Raw genomic sequence first — 11,522 nt, 5'->3', positions numbered from 1 at the left:
ACATGTTCCGACAGGTTAACGATCCCCCAGAGTCAATAATGAGTCAGTTAGGGAATAAAGGAATTTTATTATAAACACGGGAGTAATATAGATTTTTAACTAGTTATCTAAACAAACAATTAACTATAAAATATAGAATAATATAAAAAGATATAAACACAATTAAGCACAAAACATAAATTGATATAAAAAGGTATTAAACAGGCATCTAACTGTAAAGACTTAAACTAATATTAAACAGACAGTGGTTCCCTGCCCAGGAATCAAACCCTGGTCTTTCACGTAGCAGACAGGGACACTTACCACGATGCTACAAAGAGAGTTAGCTACCTGCAGGAAACAGAAGGGGGAGGGGGGTCACACAGACGGTAAACTACAAGGCACAGTGGCAGAAGCAGTTAACTGCAAGGCAGAATGATTTCATACAGACACACAGAGATTTCACGCAGCCAGTTACTTGCAAGGCAGAATGATTTTACACAGACACACAGAGATTTCACACAAACAGTAACTGGCAAAACACAAACGGACAGTTAAACAGACAACGTAGCTGTAAAATACAGACTGATAGTTAGCTTCTCACCATTACACAGGCGAACACCCAGACTGATATCCACAGCATTCCTCGATTAAGTCCATACGGCCAGCAAAACTCGATTCACGCTCGGGGGGGGAAAGACGTGAGCGGGGAGAATCGGGACCAGGGGATCAGGCTGGTTTCGATGAGACTCTCCGAGGGGGCTTGGGAAAGACCCCTCTTAATGAACTAAATGGGACATGAAGGGTTAACTGATTGGCCAAGGAACATGATATGGGCTTCATGCCAGCACTGGATTGGCCGGGGACCCTTGCAGTTTTCCTGGTTGCTGGGGAGTTTTGTCTCCCCTGGTCAGTTACATTCCACATATATGACGTGGGAGCCAAAGGTGCAGCCGTGTCCATGGTAACGCCATAATAAGGTCAGGTTGTGGGTTGACTGTTAACCCAAATGGATGGGGAGATGCGAGGGGGGGCCATGTACAGGAATTCGTGCAGCAACACAAACAAGTCCTTTTACGTCACAGTTTCCATGGCATTACATATTAAAAAAAAACCTGCTTATTTAGGAATTTTTGCTTAGTATTTTCAACTTTCCCTCTCTAAGTTGCAAGGTCTTTCTCTGCATTTCATCCTTGCTGGTGCCGAGGCCCCATAACTCTTTTGTTTACTTCTGAACATTCTAAGATTAAACATCTGCTAGAAAGGCACATTTCTCTCAGGCCTTTGCAGCCATTTCTATAAATCAGATTTCAGAAGAAACAGAAACTCCATCTTCTTTTCCCTCCACAACGTCAAGGGAGGCGTGTGGGTGTCTCAGTAGGGGGAGATCTGCCTTCTGACCCAAGTCTCTTACAAGGAGACATGTGCTGGCTGAAGGGATGCGGCTGAGTCAGCAGGGGGTGCTCCTCCTTCGTGCTCCCTTCCTTTTTCAGAAACCCTGATGACTAGAGCCCTTCACACCCCAGCGCTGTCATTTATAGACCCTGCTCTACAGGGGAAGTGTGGGCTGCATCTCAGCTAGCAGAGCACACACACCGCTGGGGCTGGATTGGACGCTAGGTGGAGGCCTGGGAGTCAGCACTGTCCGGAGAGAGGCTGGCGGTGCTCAGTGGGACCCACAGCTGAACAATCGCTCCTTGCTGCGAGATGCCTACTGTTGAAGAGCTGATGCTGAAGGTGGATGCAACCAGGTGTGTGGGTATCCAGATAACCAACAACACCGAAAACGTGACCCTCGAGAAACCCAGGTAAGCGGGTTCCCATTGCTCCCTCCTGGCTTCCCAAGTCAGCCTGTGACAGGTAGCTATACGGATGTGCCAGGATGTGTCTGTCTTTCTTTTGGGGGAGTGCTGTACGTCCCAGTGGGTTCCCACAAATCTCCCTGCCTCCTGGGCTGAATTTCTACCCCTGCAGGGTACAAGATGTTCTTGAGGCTTTGAGCCAGGACATTTTATGTGTCCAGGACTAGGGCTGGGGAAGTTTGGGGGGGAAATCACACTCTCTTGAGGACGGGGGGAAGAAGGAAATATTTGCCTGGCCACTTGGTTTGAGAGGAAATGGCGCTGGAAGCCTCTTGGGAGGTTGGAAAGTTTGATTAAGTCCCAGGGAGTTGGACTGGGACAGGTCATAGGCCTGGGATGAATCGTAAAGATGTTTATTTCTGATCGTCAGATTTCTACGGTATGAATAGACCAAAGTCCCTTAAATACTAGCTCAAAAGTAGCCCACTATATTAAATGAAACAGGTGTTTTTTATGAACACATGGGTCTGTACATCACAGAACAAATGAAAGCTTTCCTTAGAGACTGAGAACAGATTTGATTTAGAAACACCCCCCCAAAACCCAGCTCCAAGCCCCGGCAGGAGTTCACCCACATGATCGACCAAGCTATGAGATAACAATCACATTCGAAATCAAAGCCCCACGGGAATTCTGACAGGAAGGTCACTCTACCAGCCCCCCCACACCTCAGCCATCTTACATGCCCCTTGACTGGCAGATCACTCCACACCCAGCCCAGAGGAGACCCCTACAAAACCCTGATAGCCAGTGACCTCCCCTCCCCGCTTAAAAATCCTTCCACCCAGAGTCCCCTATGCCTTAGGGAAACCCAGAGCCCCATTATAAGCTCTGTCACCCAGACTCCCCTTTCTTCTTCCCCCAAGTAAACACCCTGCTCCACAGAGCCTCCTGCCACCCGGTAAAAACCCGCACCCCCCAGGAGACAGCCTGCTGCCTAGAACCCCACCTTGTCCAGCCCTATCCTGTGCAGCCCAGAGGGGCAGCTGTGGATCCTCCCCCTGCCTTAGGTCCAGCCTGGCTGCTGCTACCTTTGAGGCCGGAGGTCTCCTCCTCGCACAGCCCCAGAGCCTGCAGGAGGCTGCTGGGCTCCAGCGTCTCAGCCCGGGCTCTGCAGCAGGTGTATCCGCTGGGCAGACTGCAACTGTGTGAGCGGGGAGGAGGGTGGTGGGGGGCCAGAGCCCAGCCGGGTTTGGAAAATGGGGGCCCTGCCCTGCCCTGCCCTGCTTACCTTATCTCCACTAACTTGCACCTTAGTCATGCAGGAAAGGACCCTCTGCCCTGGGGGCTGGCCCAGGTGAGGCTGCGCTCCATGGCCCCGCGACCTCTTGTGCGTCCCCTCTGCAGAAAAGCTGCAGGCTGTGACCCACCTCGGCCCCCAGGGTCAGGATTCCCCTGCTCCCAGGATACAGTTATTAATTATCTTAGGGACGTGGTGTAATGAAGGAACCCCGCGGGTGTTTTCCTCCAGGTTTTACTGTTTCAGCGGCCATGTCAAGAATGACCCTGAGCCCCAGATCCCCCCCGGCTCCTCGGAGAGCTGCGTATTTGAGAAAACCAGCTACACGGCCCGCGGGAGCGTCGGGGTGCTGAGCTACGAGTCTGACGCCTTCACCCTGGCCATCATGTTCTCCAACCCCTACGACCGCAACATCTACTACAGCGAGTTTGCCCTCGAGCTCTTCCCCGGCAGGAAGCATTTTGAAAGCATGGAGCGCCTTTATCAGTACATGTACAGTGACGGGCCACCCTTTAAGTGCGAGTCCTTCAGGAGAATGGAGCTCACAGACACCCAGAAAGGCGAGCTGAACGTGAGCAATGAGGAGATCCAGGTGAAGGTCACTATTTCCAATGGGAATAAGGCCATCATTAAAGTGCAGATCGAGAAAAATTAACCCTGCCCGCCCTACACTCCCCATGCAGCTGACTCAGGACAGCCATGGATGACAGACAAGGGGGCTGCTGGCTGGAATGTCAGGAAACAGTGACTTTCTTTCTCCCAGCCGGCGTAGACAGGAATGTGCTAGCTCTGCTTGAACGAGTGCACTATAAACGGCTGGATGGTGGGACAAGCTAGCCACCCAAGTACAATCTCCCCTGACCTCCTGGGCATGTAGTCCGATGGCTATCCTGAGCTGCTGCCCACGCCCAACATATCCACACAGCTATTTTTAGTGCACAAGTGCATGTCTGTCTAGCCAGGCCGGGCGGTATCCAGGGCATTGTCATCATTTTCTAAAGAAGGGTTTTTTTCTTGCTTATTTTTTAACCTCAGCAATAACAGCTGTTGGCATATGAAGACCTGAAGCTTCAGCATTTATCATGGCGATGCTAAAAAATCTCCCATAAAGCTTTGCCAAAAGTAGTGCTAAAAAAGTTAATATAGGATAATTAGCAAATAACAGCTACAGTTCTTAACCGGAAATATATTTAAGAGCAGGAGCTTTTGGAACAGCTGTATCAGGTCCTTTCAAATTGCATGTGTGCTTGCTTGGTAAAATATAACTGGCTAAGCAACTTAAATAACACGTTCTAAATTGTAATGGAAACCACGAGAGAGAGAGAGAAATAGATAAGGATGTAAAAATGGCCATACTGGGTCAGCCCAATGGTCCATCTAGCCCAGCGCCAGCTGCTTCAAAGGGAGTGAAGAGAACTGGGCAATTCTGAGTGATCCCCTGTTGTCCCAGCATCTGGCAGTCAGAGGTTTAGGGATACCTGGAGCATGGGGTTGTCCCCCTGACCATCTTGGCTAGTAGCCATTGATGGACTTATCCTCCATGAACTGATCTAATTGTTTCTTGAACCCCACAGGCATTGGGGGGTGACCCCCCCCCAAGTCAGCCCCATTTTGTCATACCTTGCCCTGTGTTTCTGGTACACACAGGTACCACAACAGTACAAAATCATTACAAAAAAGGGGGAAAACAGTAAAAAGGCAAACATAACAAAATATAACATTTAAGAATGATGGGTTGAGAACTTGTTTTAAACCCATGTGAAAGTAAATCAAAGCTGTTATGCTTCTTCATGACTGGAAATTCAGCGCACTGTGAAATCTGTATAACATTGACAATAAGTTAGTACTTGTAAATAATTACATAATACCAGTTATGGCGCTAACCTGCAAAAATTGTAATATGGGATAAAATAAAGGAAAAGAAGTCTCTCTAAACCCTTTGGCCTGTAGCCCACCCCAAGCCTGTGTGGGCAGGCTAGCCTGGTATCCCAAAATTAGTAAATTAGTCTTTTCTGTTAGTGCTCTTTGATGTCAAATATCTAATCTGCAATTAATAAACCAGATAATTCAGCTTGTCCAGTTACTGTATCAATCCATAAACAACCAAGGAACCCATGAGTAACAGTTGGACACCCTGGAATGGGAATAGGTTGGGCTGATAATGTGAAATCACAAACACTTACCAGTAAAGTGGTGGCAAAGCAGAGGTTTACTCCAGCTGCTTACAGACATAGGTGGTTCTTACAACACACCCAGCACATCTGTCAACAGGCGCCTTTGGAGGAAATATATATACCTAAGAAATAGATCTGAGATACAAAACCTATTGATAGTGAAATGCCAGAACACCAGATCATAAAAAACAGAAATAACGTCGGCCAGTGAGAATGGGACGAGGGAGTTCTCTGTAGTAACGAATATAATTGACCTGGGACCATTTTATTTGCATGGGACACAAAGTCTGAGAAATGTTCCTGGGTTTATGCTTGTTCTTTGTATAACTCAGAGGCAGAGGACAAAATTAAACAGGAAATTCCTAGAGCCCCCTGCCAGAAGGGACCCCTGGGATCATCTAGCCAGGGCTCCTGTACGGCACAGGCCAGAGACCTGCCCCACAGAATGGTAACAAACCACCGGCGAATGTGCTGGGTCCAAGAGCAGCCGGCTGGAGAAACAGGCTCTGCCCTGTGCTGCACAAAGACAGGTACAAGCCTCCGGGGCAGGGCGCCATCAAGGGGCCACAATCCCTCTACCCCCAACAGCTGCAGCATGGTCAGCAGGTGGTGCCTCTCCCCACCCCACAGAGAGCCGGGGCACCCAAAGGGAGGACGGCTCCATCACAGAGCCGAGGAGAGACTCCAGTCCTATTTCTCCAGATGGGGGCTGGGACGTGAGAACGGGGCTGGGCTCTGGGGCTGGGGGCATGAGTATCCCAGGGTGCTCAGTGTGGTGGGATCGCTGGGGTGGCACTGCAGGGCTGGGAAGCCAGGGGTTGTGGGTTGAGGCACCCGCACTGCTCTGTGGAGTTGATTGGGTAACACCTCCCTGGCCAACCCAGCCCAGACTTGCACAAGCACCAAGCTGGGCCCCCGTTTAAAAAGCAGCAGCTCAGGGGAAGGGGGCAGCAGCAGATCCCCCACGGTGACAGGATCCTCTGGCCGGTGACTGAGCCCAGCACGCAGGTTGCAGAGCAGAGATGAGACAGACACACGGTTAAATAACTGTCCTGTAATTAGTGTCAAGGGGCTGCGCAGGGGTCAGGGTTCCCCCAGCCCACCCTACAGTAGTGATACAAAAGGGGACTCGGGACAGGGAGAGTCCGAGCACAGAGTCCCAGGACTGTGGATTTCAGTGCACAGCTGGGCACCGCCAGGCCAGCTGCACCCTGCTGCAGACCCAAGTGTCGCCTTCACTGAGAAAAGTCACATCCCCTTCCTCTCGCCGGCTGAGGGGAGGACACAGCTACAAGTCCGGAAGAACCAGAGGGGAGTCTAGCAGCAGCCGGAACTCAGAGATACTGCCCGGCCATCGCCCCCTGCTCTGGGCTCTGGGAAGCAGGCAGGCCCGGCAGCGTAGAAACGAGGCACCTAGCCATTCCGGAGGCTGAATGAGCTCCTGACGGGAGCAGGGCCCATCCCCTCCGCCCCATGCTTCTTCCCAGCTGCAGGTGACATGGGTCCTGCCCAGGAACTTGAAATGTCCCATGACCGCTTAAATAATCATGTGCCCAGAGGCTGCCCTGGGAGGGCAGGGCCCCCCGCCATGCTGGGATAGTGTCGCCCAGCCCAGCCCTGCAGATACCAGCCCACTGCAGATGGGCAGCCAGGCCTGGACCATGCCGGGGAGGGTTAGTGTTTGGAATCTATACGCACCGGGCATGACTTGTGTGAATCCAGTGTGCCTGCTAGAGCAAACGCAGGCCCTCAGACCATGGGCCCCCTGCTACCAGCCCCCTGGGCCATACCTCACTGCCTAAAACGGAGCAGGACATGGCCCCCGCAGCACGGGGTCGCAGCACACAGAGCGCTGCTGTCACATGAACCCCATGGGCACCGTGTGGGTGACCCTCCTGCTGGGCAGAGCACCGTGCTGCCACTGCCGTCACATCCCCCATGCACCCCTCTGTGCCCCACAGAGGCCGGAGGGGTGTGTGCGTGTGAGAGAACATCCCATTGCCTGCAATAGGACAAGCTACTCCTCCCAGCAGTAGGTTGGGGGGGGGAGGCAGCTCACTGACTGGAACATCCCAGCATCCATCCATCCCTGGGCCGCCCAATAAATGGCACCAACCCGGTGGGGACAGTGCCCCTTGCGGGGGAACAACTCCACCAGCCAGCTGCCGCTGCCCCTGCTCGCTCCCCCTCACCGCAACTGGGCTGTCGCAGGACGTGCTGCAGCTGGGCGCCCCCAGCACCACGAGATGACACGTGCTTCAGGCCGGGACTGCCCCTTAGTCCGTGCAGCATCCAGTACAACGGTGCCCGAGGCGCCATCGCAATGAACGTCGACACACACCGTGCCTGCTCCGCCGAGCTCCCTGACACCCGCCCCCGGCACAGCTGGCGGGCAGCGAGGCCAGAGCGAGCAGTGATCTCCTCCTAGGCACAGCAGCACCTGGCTCATCTCCGATTCCCACCGGCCACGTGGGAACCGTGTGCCTCAGAGCGTCTTAACCTCAGCTACAGCCCCCTGATCATGGGAGGTGGGCTGTTGTGGACTGCCTCCCCACCATCTTCCCACGCTAGTAGCACCCTTCCCCCACTGAGCCCCAAAACGCAGAAGGAACAGCTGGCTGGGCCGACACTGGCTAATTGGCAACCCCTGAGAAACCTGGCTCCCCCCACACCCTGCTCCCTGGGGTGGGAGTTATCCCTTCCCCTGCCACACACGCGGCTCCTCCCAGCTCCTCTCGAGTGTCCCACAGAGAGGCTCCCAGGCAGCTGCCTTCACTACAAGATCGCTCCCCATTTGAGCGGAGAGGGGGGCGCAGCAGTGGGGCGGCCAGGAGCAGATAAAGGGTGCCTGGCTCCTCACTGATCCTGCTCTAAAGGGGAGCTGCACAGGGGGCTGCGCTTTGTGCCCTCGGGTGATCTGAGGCTGGGAAAGGGTTCTTCTGATGCCCTGGTCTGTGCCGCGTTCCCTGAGGGTCTCCTCAGAAGGCCCAGAGGGGGATGCATTGGGAGCTCTCGCAGCTCTAGACGGGACAAGGCTGCCGGGGCATTAACTAGGAGACTCCCCTCCCAGTGCCCTGCAGGAGTTTGAGTTAAATGGGTGCAGAAAAAGGGGCCAATCTGCGCTGTCCCTGCAGGCGGCCGGGCTGGCACCCACAAGGCCGCTCACGGAGCAGGCAGCCATTTGCTGCAAGAGGGTCAGAACCAACCCGTGGAGCATCAACCAACCTGAACAATCCCGTCCCCGTCAATCCAGTTCCACCCGCCTGCTACCTGCGAGATCACGTGCCAAGCTACCGAGGGGCACTACAGCTCTGCAGCACCGGGACCAGCTGAGGTCCCACTTCCACTGCAAGCGGCCCATTTGAGGAGCTGGCCCCGTATCTCCAAAACCCTACGGACACGGCTGCAATGGCAAGGATCCCAGAGCCCTGTCTACGTTCCCTCAGCCCTAGCACGGGAGAGCTCAGCCCCGGGTGGGAAACTCTCCCTGGACTGGGATGCAAAAACCCCAGCTTGGTCCCTCAGCAGGATTTGAATCCAGGCCCTGCTGCGCCAAAGCACAGACGTCTACTGCTGGAGCGGAAGGAGGCAGTCCCTTAGCTTCGGCAGTAGCAGGCGTTTATCCTCTAGCACCCCAGCCCCACGTGGGTCATGGGAACATCCCGGAGCAGGTTCGCCTGCACGTGAAGACGTGACTGCAGCAAGAACACTCTCTGAGCAACAGCAGTGGTGGGGACACGTTGCTTGGGCTAGGCTAGCTGTGCCGGTACAAACCCGCCAGGCACCCAGGGTACCCATCTATGCTACCACATCTTCACTGCTATTGTTATCCGTGCTAGCTAGACTGACGCTGACTCGGGTATGCCACCCCATGCTGAGATCTCACGGGTGGCCACGCAGATGTCCCCAGGGACCTCCTGCTGCCTAATCCACCCACAGCCAGGCCCGCTGACTGAGGGTCCACACGCTGGGGCTGGCAGCACACTCGGCCCAGGAGCCGGAGGGGCCTAGGTGAATGATACACAGCCCAGCGCAACCCAGCACAGACAGAGACACCTGTCTGTTACCCGAGCTCCACCGGGTGATGTTCTTCAGGACCAGTGGGAGCGCAGGTAAGCCCTCCCCAGGGCGAGGTGCAGCCCAGCCACTCCATAGCAAAAGGCAGCAGAGGATCCCATGCGAAGGAGCCGGTGTGCCAGGCCCATACGGCCCCGCGCCAGCCACCCCTCAGCTCTTGTGTGGGTCAACCAAGGGCCAGACTCTCAGCTCAGCCAGCAGCGTCCCCTAAGCCCCCATCAGGGGCACATCTCTGCAGTCTGCCACAGCAGGCGACTTTAACCCCTGCCTTCCTGGGGCTGAGGGGCCAGGAACCATCACAGCTGAGCAGGCCTCATTCAGTGTCCCTTTGCACCTTCTTTCATCTGGAAACGGAAATTGGGGTGCACCCCTTTGTGTGTGCTGGACCAGAGGGGTTAAACCAGCTGTTCCAGACACAGCTCTACTCCGACCGGTAAAATCAGGGTAGATTTGGCTCCTGTTGCCACAATTTTAAGACCAATAGAGTGAGAACCACTCCCCAGCAATTTTCTTAGATTGAGAGGCTCTAGGGACCCATGAAGAATGAGAACAGTAACCACAAACACAGTTACAAGTAACACATCTTATTGATATTATTAGTTATAAGTTACGCTCTCACACACAAATAGAACCTGAGAAAGTCCATGCATTGGCCAATGCTACACCCATGCTCACAGAGCTGAGAGAGTCCAGTGGCTCTCTTAGCAAGTGGGTATTGATAGAGGGGTGGTTCCTGCTCAGATCCTCCGTTGAGTCTTCCCAGGAGGCTTCCCACTGTACCTCAATCGGAAAACCTTCTTTATCCTATTGTTATGGTCATGCCTACACCTTATGTGTATGCATGAGGGTTTCAACCCTCCTTTCTTTATCTGTGCTTCCACACCCCATGAATGCTGGGGTGCCCCACGTTTCATAGGTTTCTCTCTTTGTTCCCCTTATTAGCTTCAACACACAACATTTGTCCATGGTAACCTGCAGTCAAAGCAGGACGTCCCATGATGTTACAATCACGTTTCTTGCGGTCTAGACAATCTTAAAACTTATTTCTGGAACATCACCTATTGGCACATCCTTTCCAGTCATCTTGTAACCTCACTGGCATAGGGTTATTCCTAGGTAAAATGTCCTTAAGCCTGAGGCCTCGTGTGGCTAAGATGAAATCTTACAGGCCTCAGCCTGTAGCCCTTGCATTACTGCCATGCTTTACTTATGTGCCTAATACATACTCATCACTTCTAAATACTTGTTCATATCATGCTTTTCAAATCCTGTCTTACTTCAACCTATACCTACAACTTAAATCTATTTAGCCCACAGTGATTGCAGATGAAATAACATGTGAGCTGACCATCACAATAGATCATACAATCCATCAATGAATGATTGGCTACATAACGCTCCTACATGACATAAGTGGGCGCTGTGCTGCAGGGAGGATGTTGGTGTCTCTCAAAGGGGCTCTGTCCCCTCTGAGTCCGTGCTCACCCCAGGGACCAAACCTGTTACAAGGAGATGTGGGCTGGCAGGAGGGATGCGGGTGAGTCAGATGGGGGCTGGCTTCCTTATTGCTCCACTAAAATCTCAACGCCCTCCTGCGCGGCAGAGACCCCGGTAGTAATGACTCCGGCACATCCAGCAGTACACTCCCCCAATATGCCACCAAGTGACAGAGGGAGCGGTGCTGCAGGATGGGCAGTGGGTGACAGAGCAGGATCTGCCCTTTCCTCTCTGTCGTTAGTGACCCCAGTGCCCCAGGGTGGTGGCAGAGGGCGATCTGTGTAGGGGGCAGAGTGAGTGTTGGCCGTTCTGTAACGGGTATTTTCCCATCTGAGTCCACCCCGATCCTTCTCACCCAATACAGCACACAAGCGCTCACGGGAACTAGAAATCTGAGAGAAATGGGTCAAGAGTAGGGCTTTTAAACCCCTCATTCCAGGCAATTTTACAATCAAGTAGTTAACCCTTGCACCTCTAACACTCTAACCACACAGAAGATGCCATGGTGGGTGCTAAGGTGATCCTTCTCCACACCATGCCCTATGTGGTACTAGATCCATCAGTGGCAGGCGCTACATTCCCCAGCGTCACTAGTGATCAGATTTAGATGAATCTCTCTCAATGTTTCTTCCCTTGAGGTGTTTGCAGGTCCAGCCGTTATGGAGCCGGCTCAGCTCCGACTGGTGAATGGCC

At 53.4% G+C, this 11,522-nt stretch overlaps 1 protein-coding gene across 1 annotated transcript; it reads left to right on the top strand.

Annotated features, from left to right (window-relative positions):
• The first annotated feature begins 1,485 nt into the window (after nt 1-1,485).
• Nucleotides 1,486-5,591, top strand: LOC137149537 (DELTA-thalatoxin-Avl1a-like). Its single transcript, XM_067543029.1, has 2 exons — nt 1,486-1,787; nt 3,313-5,591. The coding sequence occupies exons 1-2, from the start codon at nt 1,687-1,689 to the stop codon at nt 3,734-3,736; spliced, it is 525 nt and encodes a 174-aa protein (XP_067399130.1). The 5' UTR covers nt 1,486-1,686; the 3' UTR covers nt 3,737-5,591.
• The last annotated feature ends 5,931 nt before the right edge of the window (nt 5,592-11,522 follow it).

Source organism: Emydura macquarii, unplaced genomic scaffold (genome assembly GCF_026122565.2).
Source record: "Emydura macquarii macquarii isolate MOO-44397 ecotype Brisbane River unplaced genomic scaffold, CSIRO-AGI_Emac_v2 contig_763, whole genome shotgun sequence".
Lineage (NCBI taxonomy): Eukaryota > Metazoa > Chordata > Testudines > Chelidae > Emydura > Emydura macquarii.
Note: the sequence above shows the minus strand (reverse complement) of the source record. Positions and strands in the feature narration are given on the sequence as shown.